Source organism: Haliotis rufescens, unplaced genomic scaffold, assembly GCF_023055435.1.
Source record: "Haliotis rufescens isolate VD_foot unplaced genomic scaffold, xgHalRufe1.0.p SCAF_1, whole genome shotgun sequence".
Lineage (NCBI taxonomy): Eukaryota > Metazoa > Mollusca > Gastropoda > Lepetellida > Haliotidae > Haliotis > Haliotis rufescens.
Window position 1 is genome coordinate 52,051,895 of NW_025963779.1, and position 19,138 is coordinate 52,071,032.

The 19,138-nt window shown below is 39.9% G+C and overlaps 1 protein-coding gene across 3 annotated transcripts in view; it reads left to right on the forward strand.

Moving 5' to 3' along the window:
• The first annotated feature begins 13,529 nt into the window (after positions 1-13,529).
• LOC124131336 (lachesin-like) overlaps positions 13,530-19,138 on the forward strand; it is a 59,975-nt gene continuing 54,366 nt past the window's right edge. For all 3 annotated transcript variants that reach the window (XM_046494550.2, XM_046494552.2, XM_046494551.2), the window contains exon 1: positions 13,530-13,930. In XM_046494550.2, the coding sequence (XP_046350506.1) occupies positions 13,858-13,930 (73 nt within the window). In that variant the 5' untranslated portion in view covers positions 13,530-13,857. The remainder of the gene's footprint in view (positions 13,931-19,138) is intronic.

Sequence of the window (19,138 nt, forward strand, 5' to 3'; positions counted from 1 at the left end):
GCCATGAATGTGTCCCGCGCAACCATCAACAGGCTATGGATACGGTACTCAACGACAAGAAGTGTTAATGATCGACCTAGAGCAGGCAGACCAAGAGTTACCACCCCTGTACAAGATCGCTACATCCGACTTCAGCATCTTCGCGACCGCTTTAGAAGAGCTTCTCAAACAGTAAACAGCATACCTGGGTTGAGACGCATCTCCGATCAGACAGTTCGCAACCGATTGAGAGAAGCAGGAATCCGAGCACGTAGGCCTGTTAGACGCAACGTCGTGACCCCACGTCATTACGCTGAACGCCTTCAGTGGAGTAATCGTCATCGTGTTCGACCACGTGCATGGTGGAGAACAGTTCTCTTCAGTGACGAGTCCCGTTTCATACTTAACAGGGCTGATGGAAGAGCCAGGGTTTACAGGAGGCGTAATGAACGTTACGCTGCTAACTGTGTGCAACAGGCCGACCGTTTTGGTGGCGGAAGTGTGATGGTGTGGGCCGGTATCACTCACAATGGCCGAACAGATCTAGTGCAAGTTGCAGGTGCAATGACAGGCGTACGATACAGGGATGAGATCTTGCAACGTCACGTTGTGCCATTTCTGCACCGTCATGGAGGGATTTTCCAGCATGATAATGCCAGACCGCACATTGCACGTATGTGTCAGGAGTACCTGCAAAGAAAAACATCAATGTGCTACCCTGGCCTGCCCGATCACCAGATCTCTCACCGATTGAACATTTGTGGGATGTTCTTGACAGGCGAGTTCGACAACGTTTTCCACCTCCAGGAACACTCCAAGAACTGTCCCAGGTCCTACACCAGGAATGGCAGAATATCCCACCACGCACAGTGCAACATCTCATTGCTTCTATGGGTAGGAGACGTCAGGCAATGATAGACGCTCATGGTGGACATACCCGGTATTAACAATCTGACACCACCTCGTGCTGTTCATTATCATTGCCGTTTCATTTTGTGATCAAGGTATCAGTCTTATTAGAGACATGATTCGCTTATGACCTCAGACAATGTATTTGTTATTGTTCTTTGTGATACTGCCTTTCAAAGTAAAATATATGCCCTTGGAACTTGATGTAATATCTTTTTTTTGAAAAGTATATATTTCAAGCAATTACTTCGGCAATCAGATTTTTTACTAGTATTGACATTTACTCGAGACTTTTGTATATTTACTATTTTTCAATCTTTTGCAACTGTGCTGTAGATGATTGTATATCAGTCGACTTGTAAGGAGGAATTACGTATGTTTGGTATTACTGTGCATGAGCGGTAACCAAACTAGATTACAATTCGCTGCGAGTGGCCAATGCTTTCCTCCTACCGTTGCTTTCATAACACTAACACTTTGAAACCAAGTTACATGAAACTTAATTTAATGCTTCATATAATTCAGAAAAAGTCATGTCCCGAAACGTGGTATCGTTAGATGTTTTTCTGCATCGAATTCCTAATTAATTTGAAATCAAACTGTCAACTCTGCGTTTCTCCATAAATTGACGATCGACGTTTTTCGGCGCTGGAAGCTACTATTTAGAACAGAGATCTTAATACCACCGCGAACCAACGTGCGAAACTGAGACCCAAACAAATGAACGTTATTGGCAAGTAAAATGGCTCAAAATACCGTGCATGCTAGTTTAATCTGGGTGATTGATCCCCAAACTTTCTTTCCTTCTTCTCTGACAATACCGCAGTTATTCATCCACAAAGAAAATTTGGCGAAGGGAAACTTAGTTTTCTAACACATAATTCTGAATACAGATGTCAAGACAGCCCAGTAGATCAATATTCTGCTAAAACATTTCAAATCCATGGTTTCTGCTTCACACATGACCAGATAACGCTATAAAGTCCGCTAGCCAATGCCTTATGTTATTGCATGCGTTGCAATTGAAATATGTTTACTATCAGCTTTTGTAAACGAGTAATCTATATAATGAAACATTTGTAAGATTTTAGTTTCATCGGTCAAGAACAGAGCAGTAACATGGATTTTACTGCAAAACTTGAGATTGAGGCAAAATGACGTGCTTTTTTAGAAATCAATATCACTCGAGCAAACAAAGTCGTTTTATAAAATGCCTCATTTTACATGCAAAATTGGATCCAAATTTCAGTTTGTCATATTTGAAAAATACAATTTGGATGATGTGATTTGTGTTCATGTTTTTTTTTCAAATTACGTTTACGCATTGTCATATCAGCTTCAAGTCTAATTATCCTATAAAATCAGAATGAATGGAAAAGTTGGTAATGCTATTTACCATTGATCGTATGCACACAACTGTACCTGCTTGTCAGGTATAGAATTTATCATAATCGACAAACACGTGTTCGGGCGGATACACACACTCTGTTACAGATTCAAGGAACGGACACACCTAGAATGGAGACGTAAAAATGACTTACCTAACATCACAGGGTAAGTCATTTCACACGCCCACCCATTTATGTCTGCCCCACCCTGGATGAGAAATATTTGGGACAGAAATGAATATGACCTGTGAATGAGAAAAAACAACCGAAGACCATATCCAAAGCGCAATGACATACCGAGAAGACCCTTCTTAATCAGTTAAGATCAATAACGACCGACCTTATCTATAAAGACAACAGGCCAGAAATAACATACAAAAACATCTAATCATGTATCGATTGTGATCACACATACAGTTTAACGCATAGTCTTCATCAAACAGCAATTAGTGGCTACTGCACAGGAGTGTCTTGGCTAAAATCATTTTTGAGATGGGGTTTGCACGGTTTGACTCTAATGATTTGTGTTCTTACTTGGGTCAGCGACAGTTGGGGTTACAAGCACGTCATAAGCTAAGACATCTGCCACTCACATCACACAGTTTGCATAAAAAAGTAAGTGTTTGTTTGTTGCCTAACGCCGCACGGCAGTACATTGTACTACCATATGACGGCGGACTGTAAACAATCCATGGACCAGACAATCCATGATCCAGTGATCAGGCAATAGCACGTTTTCTGATTTTGTTGAAACTAATAACGATATGTTTATTTTGAATTTGCAGGTAAAGAGTAACACTTAAGAAATATGTTCGTTTTGCAACACAATGGGGGTCAATTTTAATACATCAGCGAAGCACGAATTTGATGTAATTTGGAAGAACAACAATAACACTTTTGTAAATGTCGTCAAATGCCAGATAGTTATCAAGCTCACATTTCATGTAAAGTTGAGAGAAATATTAAATGTTTCAAATACATGTACCACCAAAGAAGTAATTTTGAAAGCGATTATGACCCAAGGCGTTTAGCGATTAATTTGCGACGTGTTATGAAAGGAAATGCATGAATATACCTAAGTAACTTTAGAGGTGTTTGTTTTCATACAAATAAGGCAATTGTGTAGACGATATTGTGCCATTATAACTACTGGGTAATTTAATGCCACATGAAGCAATCGTGCAAAAGCTTTCAGGCAATTTTCCGAACTGTCGTACCGAACAGTGTTACCATATATTGTACCCACGAAGACCAGGAAAGAATAGGACTTCAGCAACCTATTCTCGCCGTAAAAGGCGACTATGCTTGTCGTAACATGGGACTAACGGGGTCGGGCTCGCTGACTTGGTTGAAGCATGTCATCAATCCCAATTGCGTGGATCGATGCTCATGATATCAATCACTGGATTGTCTAGTCCAGACTCGATTATGTACAGACCGCCGTCATATAGCTAGGATATTGCTGAGTGCTACGTAAAATAACAAACCAAACAAAAAACAACGACCATTTGTTGCCTCAGCATCGTGTGTCAATACGAACACCATTACATCGGATACCTTGGCGAATTATTATTCAAAATGCTCTTGATCAGTATCACATAAAACTATGTCATCATTTAACACGACCAGTATCGTATCGTATACTTCGACGGATCCTTGTTCAACTCTTCACGAAAAATCTAATTTGGGATAATTGTTGTATTGTTGCCTTTCAACGAGGACGTGTAGCACTGAATGAAACAACATTATAGCAATTGGAATTGTCACAACTGAACACGGGCTGTTCTACATGAAACTACGTTGTGGCGCTAGGGAAAGCCATCATTGAACACCGGTAGTCCTATATGACATTATAGTACTTGAGAATATCACAATTGAACATTGGCAGTCCTGCCTGACATTACCATATACCACTTGGAAGGCTCACCATTGAACACGGTCCTATATGAAACTACGTTATTCCACTCGGGAATGTCACAATTTAACATGGGCAACCCTACATGAAATAACGTTATTTCCACTTGGGAATGTTACCATTGAACACAGGCAGCTCTACATGAGACAACATTATTCCACCTGGTAATGTCACCATTGAACATGGGCAGCCCTACATGAAACTATAATATTCCACTTATGAATGTCACCATTGAACACAGGAAGCGCTGCACCTAACAACGTTATCTCACTTTGGAAGATCGCCATTGAACACGGACAGACCTACATGAAACTACGTTATTTCCATAAAGAATGTCACCACTGAACGCGGGCAGCCCTCCACGAAACTACGTTATACCACTTGGGAATGCCACCATTGAACACAGGCAGACCTACAAGAAACTACATCACACCACCAGGGAATGTCACTACTGAACGCGGGCAGCCCTGCCTGAAACTACATTACACCACCAGGGAATGTCACCATCGAACACGGGCAGCCCTACATGAAACTACATTACACCACCTGGGAATGTCACTACTGAACACGGGCAGCCCTACATGAAACTACATTACACCACCTGGGAATGTCACCACTGAACACGGGCAGCCCTACATGAAACTACATTACACACCTGGGAATGTTACCACTGAACACGGGCAGCCCTACATGAAACTACATTACACCACCTGGGAATGTCACCATTGAACACGGGCAGTCCTACATGAAACTACATTATGCCACTTGGGAAAGCCATCACGAAACACGGGCAGCACTACATGACACTAAATTATACCACTTAGGAAAGCCATAATCAAACCCGGGCAGCACTACACGAAACTGCATTACATCACCTGGGAAAGTCACCATTGAACACAGGCAGCCCTACATGAAACAACAGTATTCCACCTGGGAATGTCTCCATTGAACACAAGCAGCCCTACATGAAACTACATTATACCACCTAGGAAAGCCACCATTGAACACAAGCAGCCCTACATGAAACAACAGTATTCCACCTGGGAATGTCTCCATTGAACACAAGCAGCCCTACATGAAACAACATTATACCACCTGAGAAAGTCACCATTGAACACAAGCAGCCCTACATGAAACAACATTATACCAAGCTGCCTTCTGAACCTCATTTCTACATTTTCTTCATTGCAGGGGGGCATAAAGATTCGAAGTAGTGAATTCAATATTTTTCTGTTGCTAAACTTAAATCTAAGATATTACATTCCAATGCGGAATGAAGAAGTCAATGATTTATCATTTCGTTCGTTCCACATGCAACGTCTACAACCAAAACAATATATCTGTGAACCTGTCATAAGTATATACCTTGTCATAATGAAGGCCCTTCTGAATTACCTCAAGTTGTATTTCACCGTGTCAAATACTGATTTGTTTGAACCGCTTTTAGTGTTAGGGATTTTATCACGAATGCACGTTTTTATGCAGATACACATCATGTATGTCTGTTGACAAAAGCTCCCTCAGTTGTGAACATCCGCTGGTTTGAGTTCTGACCCTTGAGTCTACCGAACAGGGTTCCTTGTTTGTCAAGACCATATCAACGAAAGTGGGTTTTATCAATGCTAAACATGACATGTTGGGGTACCACAAGAATGGCTCCAAAACCTTCCTCGTTTACTCAGTGATATTTAGGAGATAAACATACTGTGTTTTCAATGTAGAGCTAGGTTACCTGTAGATTTAACCGCGCTAAATGTATGTTTATCTGTGATGTCATATCCATTTGTGAGACTAAGATTATTTGTATACAAATCGCAAATTTCTTCCTACCGGGTAATCATTCATTGCGTCTTGACAGGTGCAAACAGTAAAATTTCAGTGTAAGACGGAACTGAGATTCTTAAAGGTCAAACTTGTCGAAAGACGGCACCCATCCACTGACTACGTCGCGTTGTCCGGCTATATTTGTGACCTTTGCGTCATGCACAAAATCACAAACCCTTATATCTATATGTTTAAGTTGGTTGTTCAGTGATTGATAAATGCATTTGTTTCTCTGTATGTGTTGAATAAGGTCATTATCCAAACAAATGTCATTCCACGAACGGAGGTGATTAAAATTAAATATTCATGGACGCGGTGAAGCCATTTACGTTTATTCATACGCTGTTCAAGTCCGGCTACTTATTTTTTGGACTCATACGCGGATGGCATAAAGAGAACAACAAAAACTGTTGCATATTTTACATTTCACGGACTTTGACTAAGAATTTTATAACCAAATTAGAAGGTAAGATCGATAAATATCAAGTGAACATTAATCGGCCATAACAGAAATAATATTTCTTCAAGCATGTAAAACTGGACGAAATTTCATTAAAATAGCTATGACAAAACTTCATTGATGGGAATGGTATTATAAAAAACTCGGCCCACCCACCCTCCAATCTGTGTGGGGATCCTGCGAATGGTACAATGCGTATCATCATAGCCCAAAGGCGTGGAGCGTTGCCTATATTATCGGTCTTCTGATTTCCTGGTCCAAACTAAGTACAGGCTGCCCTGATATAGTTGGAATACAAACAAACAAACTAAAATCCAATGCAATGAAAACGCGTCAACTCCACAAGCACATGTGATGTCATGTAAGGCTGCCTGTGTTCAATGATGGCCTTACCAAGTACTATAATGTATTGTTCCGGAAGAATTCTTATTGGTTTTATGCTCTAATTCCGACACGCCGCTTGTTGAATACGGATAACTCGACATGAATTTATACTGAAGTATTAACGTTCATTTCATACCTTCCTCAGCTTCATTAACGGTTGCACCAACAATCGTAATTGTTCATTGTGAACAAGCTTAGGTCAATTTGTTCTTAATTGTCAGAGTGAATGAGTGTAATGACACATTCATATTACTCATATGAAACGGGGCCGATAGTTTTGAAAAAGCAAACGTACATTTAATATCAACATGGACGACCATGATGCAGAACAATATCGACGTGCAGATAAACCAACGGGACAAATGCCTCATATTTAAGATGACCTTTTCTTTCGAGGCCCTAGGTTGAAATAAACTGATACTTATTTTTCCTGATAATATTGATCAAATATAACTGGTTTCCAGGAGGTAATTTATTCATTAAATGTTATCTCCCAGAAAATTGATTCCGAGAATAAAGGTTTGTTGTTGAAAGAAGGGAGGAAACACGACACCTGGTTTTGTGCAATATGGCATGCTGGTATGCATAGGTTTGTTCTGGATCAGATACTTATGTAATTTGTACTGAGATTTAAAAGAATCCTTTAGCTCCCCAACAGATTATGAATATTATTTGTTTCATCCGAACTAAAGCAAAATATAATCTTTGACTTCAGATATAATTTCAGTGTATAACAATAAGAGCGACAAAACCCCATCCATAATAATAAGAAATCTGTGCTAAGATCAAAGTCCAGTGTACGATTCAGACTGTGAATCACTTTAAACACCGTACCCTGCCCCACCGATGGCACCAGTCGCAAATATATGCAAAGGCAAATTAATTGTTCACCTGAAAAAAGACATGAGACAAAATGGTGTATGTTACGTTCAAAGAATGAGGTTTTTCCTTAAGTTTGTCTTGTGCGACAGAGCTGTACAAAGTTGAAATATCAAATGGTTTGACAGAATTGAACATGGTTCTTTTCTGCGATTAAAAAACTTCGAGCAAATTCTTTGAATTATTTAGAATCCACATGGTATCAATCCCACTTGTCTCAAATACTTTCTGTGAACAAAAAAAGACCTTCCTTGATTGTATTTAGGAATATGGTTATTTTTTTAAGACAAGGCTTTTGTGGTACATTTGTTTGTCCCTTTGCACGGATTTTTATGGAGCTTCCTCAGTTAACACACTGGCCTTACATGAAGGAATATTTGATATGTCATGAATACCAAATTCTTTGATCAAACAATTAGTGTATGAAGGTTACATAATTAAAATTGGTACTTTTGTTAGGTCTTATTGGGAACAATTGTATTCTTATATGCATAAGTATGTATTTGGATTATCGAAAATGAAACTTAATTCTCTATGTTTCTATGTCTGTCTACTTCAAACCAAAGTGTATGGGACTTGAATCAAAATGTGCTAGGGCTATTCTAAATGTAATATAACTGATATCAAACAAATGTTGATCTGGGGAAATATTTGTCTTTAAAAGCTTGTACTAACTGCATTTTTCTGAACTTAAAACGTGCGATGACCATTTTGTAAGTAGATACATGTATATTTAAGTCCTTGGATAGATCCATATAAAAGAAAAAGAGTAACTGTTTTTGTATCAACTATTTTAAAGAAGACTTTATATGAAAAATCAGTGTAAGTATCAAAATTATGTAAGCTACCCATCATTATTTTTTTTTGCCTGAATTGCTGCATTACTGTTGTGACAATTCAACGACAATCTGCCTGTGAAAGTACATAAGTTACCATTGGGACTTGACAAACGCAATCAAATAAGCCTTCAAAAAATCATCCCTGAAGTAGCACCCGTTTCTTCTAATATAACCACATCGCTAGGCAAGCATATTATGGAACCCACAAACCTCAGAACTCTGACCGATGACGTTGAGCTTAAAATATAGATGAATTGATATAATCTGTTCACGAAAGTGCAGGGCTTAACCATCAGGTTGTTCTAATAAATTCCTTTTTTGCATAAGTATCTCACGTAATGGAATAAATGATTTATTCTAAGAATACTCATTGTCCGTTATTGTGTCTTTTGTCGGGTATTTAGTTCTCATTATTGTTATCTCACTAACTTAACGCTTCTTGAAATCTCATTCAAATTCATATTTGATAAAAATAGGATGCTTGACATTCCCGCTAATAAGGATGTATCGTTTATCTGGCAACATAATGTATTATCATTGACACAAATGATTCCAAAAGCCTGTAGAGGGACCATTTGTTGTGTGTCAACAGATGACCCACCTAAGATCTTAAACGTCAAGTACCCAAAGTTCCATTCCTAAATGATTATAAAGACTTTTCTATCTGAATACGTTAATGATGAATATTGTGATTGTGGACGAAGAAAGATCAAAGAAATATTTCCAATTCCTATAAGGGTTATACGATTCTTTGATAGCTAAATACGAAGCTCAAGTGATAATATATACAACATTAAATAGAAAAAAACACCGCTATAACAGAAACCAACCACGTTTATTAATTAGTATGTACCTGTGTGGGAGCAGGACTCTTGTGTCGCCTATTTGGGGTTGGGGTAGCCTTGTGGTTAAAACGGGGATTCGAGAAGCATGTAACATTTTATAAATATAAAACGTCAAAACAAGAGAATAACCATCCTTGCTTATCCAACAAAACAGGTTACATTAGCGGCAAAAGGGAAATAGCCGTGAATTTGATCATGAATTGGTCACTGAAAATTAAGTCTTTGCGAAAAGGGTAAACATGACCTGCCCAACCGGTAGCACCAGTCATTCACACAGTTTGCATATTAAATTAATGTGTGCACGCAGTAATCCTGTCATGCGTCTGTGGCATGTGAGCAAACCAGACAATCAAGTGATGGAAAACCCAGTCATACGAAAGCGCACCTACTGATTTAGTAAAAACTAAAAACGTTATGTTAATTTTGAATTACGCCTGTGTGTACAAGACCAGAGATTCTGCTGCTTATAAGTAAAGAAAAAACGTTAAGACATTTGTTCGTTTTGCAACACAGAGGAGGCAGTTTAATGCGTGATGATTTATGTGTACTCCGCTGTGGTTGTGGCTTGGGTATTGCTCGAAATCGACGTACAAATCAAAGTGAATCATGACGAGTCATGACTAATAATTTCTGTGTCAAACCATACCGTTACGGATAGCGCATGAACAATGATAATGGAAATGACAGACATAGTCGACTGTTTGCTCACGACAAGCATGGGTTGCAGAAGACCAATTCTAACCCGTATCGTCCTGGGAACAAAATTGGTGAAACCCAAAACACAGGTATGGTGCTGATAAAGCAAGGGTCTAATCAGGGCCAAGCTGGGATTCGAACCCATGACGTCCATAGGTTCCTGGTACGCAAACTGGACAACGGGGAGGCGCGGGGCCCGAGCTGAATGTACATATAAAATATTAATGGCAAAGCATTATGTAGAAAACTTACCATATAGCCGAACTCTTTATATCCGTAGTAAAATGTAGCATAATGCTGGTAATAAATAATTCAGTGAGTGTGTGAGTGCTGTGCAAAGTTATGCCACTTAGCTGTAGGAATCCGCTAATGATGGTTTCGAATGTTAAACATACTTCAGTGATCTTTGGTACAAGGAATGGCTGAAAAGTTCTGAGTGAGTGTGATCAACGCCGCTTTCAACAGTATTCCAGTCATATCACGGCGTGTCAGCTTAGTGTGTGACGAAAGCCCCAAGTGATGCAGGTCTCGGACTTTTACCACTTTGGTGAAACCCACGAGCACGGGTATGGTGCTGACAAACCCAGAAACATAATCGGGGCGAACCTGGATTCGAATCCAAAATCATAGGTTTCTGGCGTGCCCAAGGGACGCAACTCTGCACGGCGAATCGCGGCGCCTTAGACCACTGGGCCACCAGTGCCCCCAAACAATTCAGAATATTGTTCCCCACAGCCAGCTTAAAATTACTCTATAACCGACAGTTTCTTACATCCGGAGTTACATGTACCTTTAACGCATTGCAGTTAAAGCGTATCCAACTTCCTCATATCCGAAGTTTTGTATCCGCGATACATATTACAGGCAAATCTAACTTAACTCTTGCTAAAAATTTGTTTGAACCTGGTTACAACATTTAAGGCCTTTGTGGTGCTGTTGTTAATTTATTTTAGAGAGATGCGTCCCTTGGACACGCCAGAGGCCTGTGGTTGTCGGTTCGAATCCTGGTTCGCCCCGATTGTTTCTAGGTTTGTCAGCACCTTACCCGTGCTCGTGGGTTTCACCCAAGTGGTGAACGTCTAAGACCTGCATCGTAATTACTTTCCTCCCATATTAAACTGACACCCTGTGATATAACTTGGTGCATCAATGATCAATATTCCTCATGTCGAGTTGTACAATAGTGTCCGTGTTGTTTTTCAGATAACATTGACTTGCCTTAGCATGTGTTTGTGATGGGTGCCACCATTGGGGTTGGACACGCTCACCTTTCGCAAACACCTGGTATAATCTCTTTGGGATAGTGATTCATAACACATGCTCATGATACAGTCGGAATCGTACAGTTGACACTTCATTGTACAGTGGGGGCGGTCGGGTAGCCTAGTGGTTAAAGCGTACGCTCGTCACGCCGAAGACCCGGGTTCGATTCCCGATATGGGTAAATGTGTGAAGCCAATTTCTGGTTTCTATTGTTGGAATATTGATAAACGCTGCGTGAAACCACACTCACTCACTCATTGTACAGTGGATCTTGATTTGAATTGAAATAGTGCTTGGTAATCACTGAACTGGTGGACACCGCCTCAATGCTCGTAGAGCGTCCGGAGAGCCGGAGGTCCGGGGTTCGAACCCCGACTGCGTCATTCCAAAAGAGGTTAAAAGATGGTACTTGTTGTTACCCTGCCTGTATCGGCATCAAATCGCTTAAACAAGGACTGGCCGGCTCGGAGTTAATATACTGAGTGTGAGTATTCGTGTTAAACTGCGGTATGGTATTTCAGTGGGCTATCACAATAGAATCGTCATTTTTCTGGACTGGTACGAGAGCCACATGCACGCACGCACGCACGCACGCACGCACGCACGCACGGACGCAAGCACGCACGCACGCTCGCACGCACGCACGCACGCAATCACACACAAAGTGAACCGGATTAGAATGTGTTCGGTTTGTCATTTCAAATATAAATACGTCAAACGCTATGAATATACGATGAGTATAAAGTAATGTGGCAGCCCTTTTTAAAAAAAACCCCATCTTTTTGAGAAAACTGCAAAAGATGAGTTTCCGGTCTAACGGGGTCATGTATGCATGAATAAACCACTTTAATGACATTGGGACGACACATTTACAAGCTCTGGGCTGCAGACCTTTACATATACAATCTTGGCGTTTCATATGCAAACATGTAATGCAAACATGCTTCCCAAGGAAATCGGTTATAGTGGTTCTGTTCCGTAGACGGGACGAGAATACAAGGATCTGCCTAATCAAATATATGGGACTAACTTAATGAACTGTGTTTGGATTCCGGGCCGTTAGCGGAGGGCTCTGGCACATTCTGAGACAAACCATTGGCGATGTGAGCCGTGGACCCCGACACTATCAGTGAGGCTGCCACCAATCTAGGCTACATCCAGATACAGGCATACCGAGTACTGGCTATTGTTCTTACAACTTGTAACATATCACGGAGTTCTCTCAAAGGGACGAGACATCACAATGAGGCGGAATCAATGCTTGTAGACAGACACTGGGGTAGCCTTACTATTGTATTGCTACAGCTTGTGCTTGCATCAAGCATACGGCTTTACAAATCATATGCCACAAGACGAGACTTCGGTAATAAGGGTCATGACTTTTTATTTCCCTTTGCTTTCATCAATCATTTATTGTAACAGAATAAGAAAATTAGCCCAAGATATTTGATGAAGCGAGTGACAGTTCCCAGGGATGGAAATTGAAATAGGCGCACGAGGAAATGCATAAGGCGCGATTGTTCGCCAAAGAAAGGATAAATCTGCTCCTCCTTGCTACCGTAGTGCAATATACTATTTCGCGTCCGCGCAACATTAGATGGCATTTTGTCAATAAGTCACTACTGATATATAAGGTTGAGGAACGAGCGCAAGTCTCCACAGATCAATGCTGGAGAACTAACAAGAAGTCATTTCTCATTCTCTTAATCTTGACTTCGTCGCCCTTGCTGCCAGAAATCATGTGCTGAACTCCGAGGCGGGAGGCCCTAAACGCGAGCGGGCTTTTATTAGAAGCCTCGGTCACCTCCAATTACAAAGTTGCCAGACCTAACCTGTTGGAACTTCTAACACGGCTACCAGCTAAGCCACTAGACCCAGAGCACTGCAGACAGAACCATTTACAACTATTGATTATGTTTCTTGAAAAGCAAATTAATCTTTGTAATTTTTGCTGAATCTATCATGAATCTGGTAAAAGATTATCCCCTCCAAACCGGGTTTTGATGACATGATTATATAATTCAGATTTATAAATACAATTTGTCCAACAACTGTCTGAATGGTATAATACCATGCTAAGGAGGATAGAAAGCCTCAGCCTTCCCAAGAGTCGGTCTATCGCTGTACTCTTGAAGGCCCTTTCACAACTCAGTCAATACTCTGGAGTTTCCGTGAAATTGACACGCGCTGATTGGATGTTTGTTTCCGGTGTGGTGGAGAAGAGGCGCGCGTGCGCTCGTGCGAATAGCAGACGATAGTTCCTCGTGGAGTTAAAAGGGCGGGAACAAAGCTAACACCCGAGTCATATGTAATTTTATTTCTGTTACCCCCGTGTTGAGGGCACGGAACTATTTCGCTGGACTTGCATCATGCTTTGGGACACCAATTTGCTTGTAGTGATAGGTGCACGTGCAACTGTGTCCCCCTGAATCAGTTTATTCTATCGACCAAGTTGACGGACACAAAGCAAGTCATAATGTTCCCATGGTTGTTGCTCAATTTGGATATAACTGGTAGTCTCCTGTTGATTATCAACTTCTTGGGGCTAGGTAAGTATATTTAATGTGTTGATTCAAACGACCATCGATACCATTTCCGTGGCTAAAGGGTTGTGTAAACGTTACCCAGACTTGCTATAATATGTTTAATATCAGGTTTGCCGGTGTCTGAAGCTCAATTAAACTTTCGTTTTTTGTAATTGTTTCATCGGGCCGCCCTGTTGTTTCAATTTCCTATTGGGAATATAACCGGAGAATAGTAATAAATATTAATGGCACCCGTGACGGAATGAGAGGGGTGACAATTTTTATAAATGTTAAATTATTTCGTAGGTAGATAATTATGTCCACACTGGAAAAGTCAACAAAACATCATACAGTTTTACATTTCCAACAAGGAGAATGTTGAAAAAAAACTCGTTCATTTCCTATATATCACATTTCCTCTACTGCACTAAGTGAGCTATACTGCGATCGTTTTGTGAGCAGTGTCATCATACAGCGATTATATATTTATGATTTATCAGCTGACATTTTAATAAAGCCCTGTTTCATTTACACAGAGGAATATTGTATTCCATCCTGTACTATCATTGATATCTGAACAACATCTGCAGAGATAAAATCTAAGCAGGTGATAAAAAAATGGGCGTTTGGATATACACAGGACATAAGTCGTTTAGACTTTCAAACACCGGATTATGTTTGGGATAATAATATAATGATAACCGTAACAGATCCGCCAGAACCAAACACTCTTTTATTTATTCACCAAACGTCCATCGGGGATAATTGAGAATATTGCTATGATTTTAAACACAAAGCACCTCACAACGGTGTTCTATAATTAATCTGTTTACACCTGTCCGTCCGGTGTCACAGTTAGCCTTTTGTAAATATTAACACACTTGTGTGCGTCTAAAAGGCATATTTGTTCTTATAAAGGCTGGACGATAATCGAATGGTTCTATCTTCTGCCAATGCCAGTGTTTATTAAAGGGGAATACTCGAAACCCATGTCAACAATGTAATCTGGGCTACATGCCACCTGGGAGCTGTGTCACCTGTTAGGAAAATAATAGGCGTCAAGTTTAGATTAATTAAGTCTTTGTTGAAAGTTCTTATTTCGTACTAGAAAGACTCGAATTCTGTTACTATTGGCTTTCACTTGTTAACGATTCTCAGACAAATAGGAACGTGGAATATATAAATGTGATACGCTATGATTCAATTTCAATTGAACTACTTAACATCGTGTGATAACGCATTGATTATGCGCAGTATGACAGTATGGCAATGAAGTTTTTAGGAAATAGGCGATCGATGTTATGTGTATTATGACGGTTATCCTGTAAATGCACAAGCAACAAGTAATCCAATAGATAACAGAATAAGCCAAATGTAACAGAATATGTGTGGAATTGTTTGCCACTTGAAGAATACGGATTCTAAATATATCACAACATATGTTTGTAGCGTCTTGAACCACGTAGAACTTGAAATGATATATTTTGTACGTCACTTTAGCAATTCCACGACATAGATGAAAGTATTTTGAACGGTTTTATGAAATGAGCCTTATTAGTATGTTAAAATTATTCATGTTGCTACAAAACAATAAAGTGTTGACAAAACACAAGAGTTTCGATAAATACAAATGAAGAACGAGTGTGTATGTAATTTCCAAAGTGTAATATGATAAATGGCATCATAACGGTTTGGACGGGAAGTACGGGTTGGCCTTCCAGCATCGAAAAGCTTGAAGGGGCGACTTGTTGATTTGCGAGTCATCGTAACTCTACGCTATGGATTGTTGCTCACAATATCAATCTCTAGGTTATCTGGTCCTGACTCGCATAATGCTATTTCGGCTTGAGAGTCCGGCAAGTTGAAGAAACGCTTTATTGTCGTAAATAAATGAAGTTACGATTGTATAGTTTACATGTGATATTCAATAGTTTATTTGCCGATGTCTTCTTTACACAAAAGAACATTATGCGGATTGAGGTGATATAATTGCCACAAAATCAGCGACACCCAACTGTGTAATGAAATATGTGTTGAATAGAAACTTTCCATGGCATAATTGATATATGATACTAATCTTGCACATTGCTAATAACAACTGGTAAAATATACCTTGTCAAAATGTCACTGCAACATGATAGCGACATTGGATAAAATAGATTGTTCTGAATCTGTGGAAGATAACATTTTACGTGAATACCCAATGTAGTGAAAACGATTACAATTCCACGCCATCGACACAAATCATCTATCAAATTGCGGAACAACACACTCATAATGATTTTGAAATTTGATGTTGATGTTGAAAGTTATCATAAATAATGTATATGTACATTTTCAGAAATGGATACACAGTAATAATGAACCAAGGATATACGTATAGTGTATCAAACACGAAGATGATCGGTAGTAATCACTCTCAATTGAATAACCTCATGTAGTCAAACACGTAGTTTGACTGAGCTTGTAAGGAGCACGTCCAGTTATCAAATATTTCCGTTACACCCAGAATCGAAAATCCAAAGAGATGTCATTGCTCCAACATAATTCAAACAATACGTTCTGATCTTCTTGAACATTTCACAATAAGAACAAACTCGCTACATTTAGCATACTAAATTTAGAAATTCTTTAGTCTTAAAAAATAAATCTTAAGAAAGATCAGAAGGCAATGTTTCTTGGCAGTAAAGTGAATATAACATTTACCCCCAGTGTTCTGAATAATATATGTAGTAATAATCTTTTTCGACTGATGTTGGTTTGTTTCTCTAATGAGACGTTCTGCATATGTGGTCTTGGCCTTTTGGAAGAGAAATATTCATGTTGCTAACAAACTTACCTTATTCACCATCGGGTCGATATTATTCTTATTACTGTATTTTTCTCGGCCATCTATTGATCGACTTGAACATATACATTACGGTTAAGACTCCAGAGCACTTTTAACTACTCTCACAAAGCTAATTTGAAAAAGAAATCTATCATACAAACCTCATTAAGGCCATGGTTTGATGTTCAGTCATATTTTAATGTTACTTATCCTGTCATTCAACCTGCCGTTGTCTTACGTTGATGCCCTCATGCTCTACCTCAGCGCGTGTCTCGTTTTGGGCGTTAGACGAGGTATGTTATGACCACGTGTTTTATTAAGACATCACCTGAATCTGTCATTAAGTTAATAAATACCACATGCATTCACATATAGCGTTTACGGTTAAAAGCCTCCATAACCTACCGGATGGGTAACATGACCTTGAAAGGGGCATTCATCCAATAATTGTTCTGTAAAGTTAGGCTATGTCTTATTAGTTTCTTACATTTCAAGTAACCAATATGGTGTATAAGGAATGTATGTATCTACTATTGTCGGAATTTACGATGGACATTTCTTCTTCTCCTTCTTCTTCTTCTTACACAAATTAAATAAAATAAATAAATGCAGCAAAGGGGGTTTGGGTGATCGTGGTACAGTCAGGCTGGTTAGGCTCATCATCATCTCAGAGCTGTTTGTCTCCTCAACACGCAGCTGATGGGACTTCTAGGAAGCACTGCCTAGACGAATCCACCAACCACCTTTCGGAGATTGTGACGACTCCCCAATGCAGCCTTCTGCATTACCCAGTGTGTCAAAAGAGCTGTATTCCTGGCAGCGAACCCGGGTACTCTCCCAGTGTCAGTCAACAGATTGGGAGGTACCAAACCAAAGGCACTGGGAGATGTACTTATGTAGCGACATGCATTCACGTGTGTCATGATGAACGTCGATAAAAAAATCACATCTCCGTGAATCTCGCACATCGAGAACGTTCATACTTAGGGTTCAAATTAGACCCTATGGAAGTATTGCGACCTAGTAGTTGCAATCTAATTATTGCAGTCGTCGCTATGCAAACCTGGACTATTAACCAAAGTCTAGGTGTATATTGATATAATTCACTTCACCTAATCCGTTAGTGCAAATTACCTCGCCCCTGAGTCCTCCCTGTTAATACAGAATGCTGTGAAAAACATTGTTTAACACTTGTAGTCTCACTTGGAGGAATATCTAATTAATGGATTTCCTTTATTAGGGAAATCCACGGTTCTAAAGACGTTGCCTGTTCATGCAGACACACAGACACGAGGGAAATTATAGCACAGTGCGAATTGTACGCTAACGGCCATTGGGCAGTATTATTATGGGCCTAAGCTCCTTGACCACCTGCGGCCAGCCGCTTACCCTTGTAATGAATGACATTACTGGACACTGAACATTGACATTACAAACATGGGACTCCGCAGAGCGTCGAGCATTGATCGTACAAACCATACTGTCGATGTGACATCATGGTGCCCTTTTCAGTGTCACCTAGTACAAACGTTGATCTTTTCAATGGTATGGAGTCTGGGCCTTTGAATACACTTGTACCCCTTGATCCTGCGTATATAAAATCGTCCAAGTATCTGTTCCTTCCAGTATAGTGTATCACACATGGATATTTAATCTCAGTAGTATACGCTGTTTTCATTGGCACTGACGTTCGTAAGACTGATCAGGAGTCAGCAAGTGAATTACCATGATACGTTTTGCCGATTCTGTTCTTCTGTCCCAATTGTGTGCAATGTGCAGAGGTTCTCAAGGAAGCGTGGATGTGTGTACAGTGAAACCTAATTAATCAGGACAGTCCCGTTCGCAATGAAGTTGTACATGCATATCTGGATTAACGAATCGTGGCGTACAGCCTCACTGTACACACATACATGTACCTTTGGCTGGTGGCTGTAGAAGCAATCATTTTGAGTCTCATATCACAGATCACACATGCACATGTACGCAAAATAAAGAACGCAGTCATTCACCAGTCGCTATTTTTTGCACTGCGCACTCTTGTACATGAAATACTATTCTATGAAAGATAGGGATCATGAATACCTCTGGGGATATCTTTTTATGTTGTGTGCTCAGTCTTCACTTAACAAAAACCCCTGAAATAGATTAATGAACTTATTCGATGAGTATATAATATAACCATCCATTGTCAGTTCAAGAGTTCTCATAGCTTCTGCAAAGAAGAACTACAGATACTCTGACAATATATATACATGCAAAGGAAGGTAGCGATCGCAGGAAGGGAATATAACAAACAGATTTACGAAGATGAGTCATCAGGTGCGAATGTTGGACATGTCCTATGGTATATATATCTCGGAAAGTTGACTGCTCAGCTAGTGTTGGTCACATGTCTGTAGTTG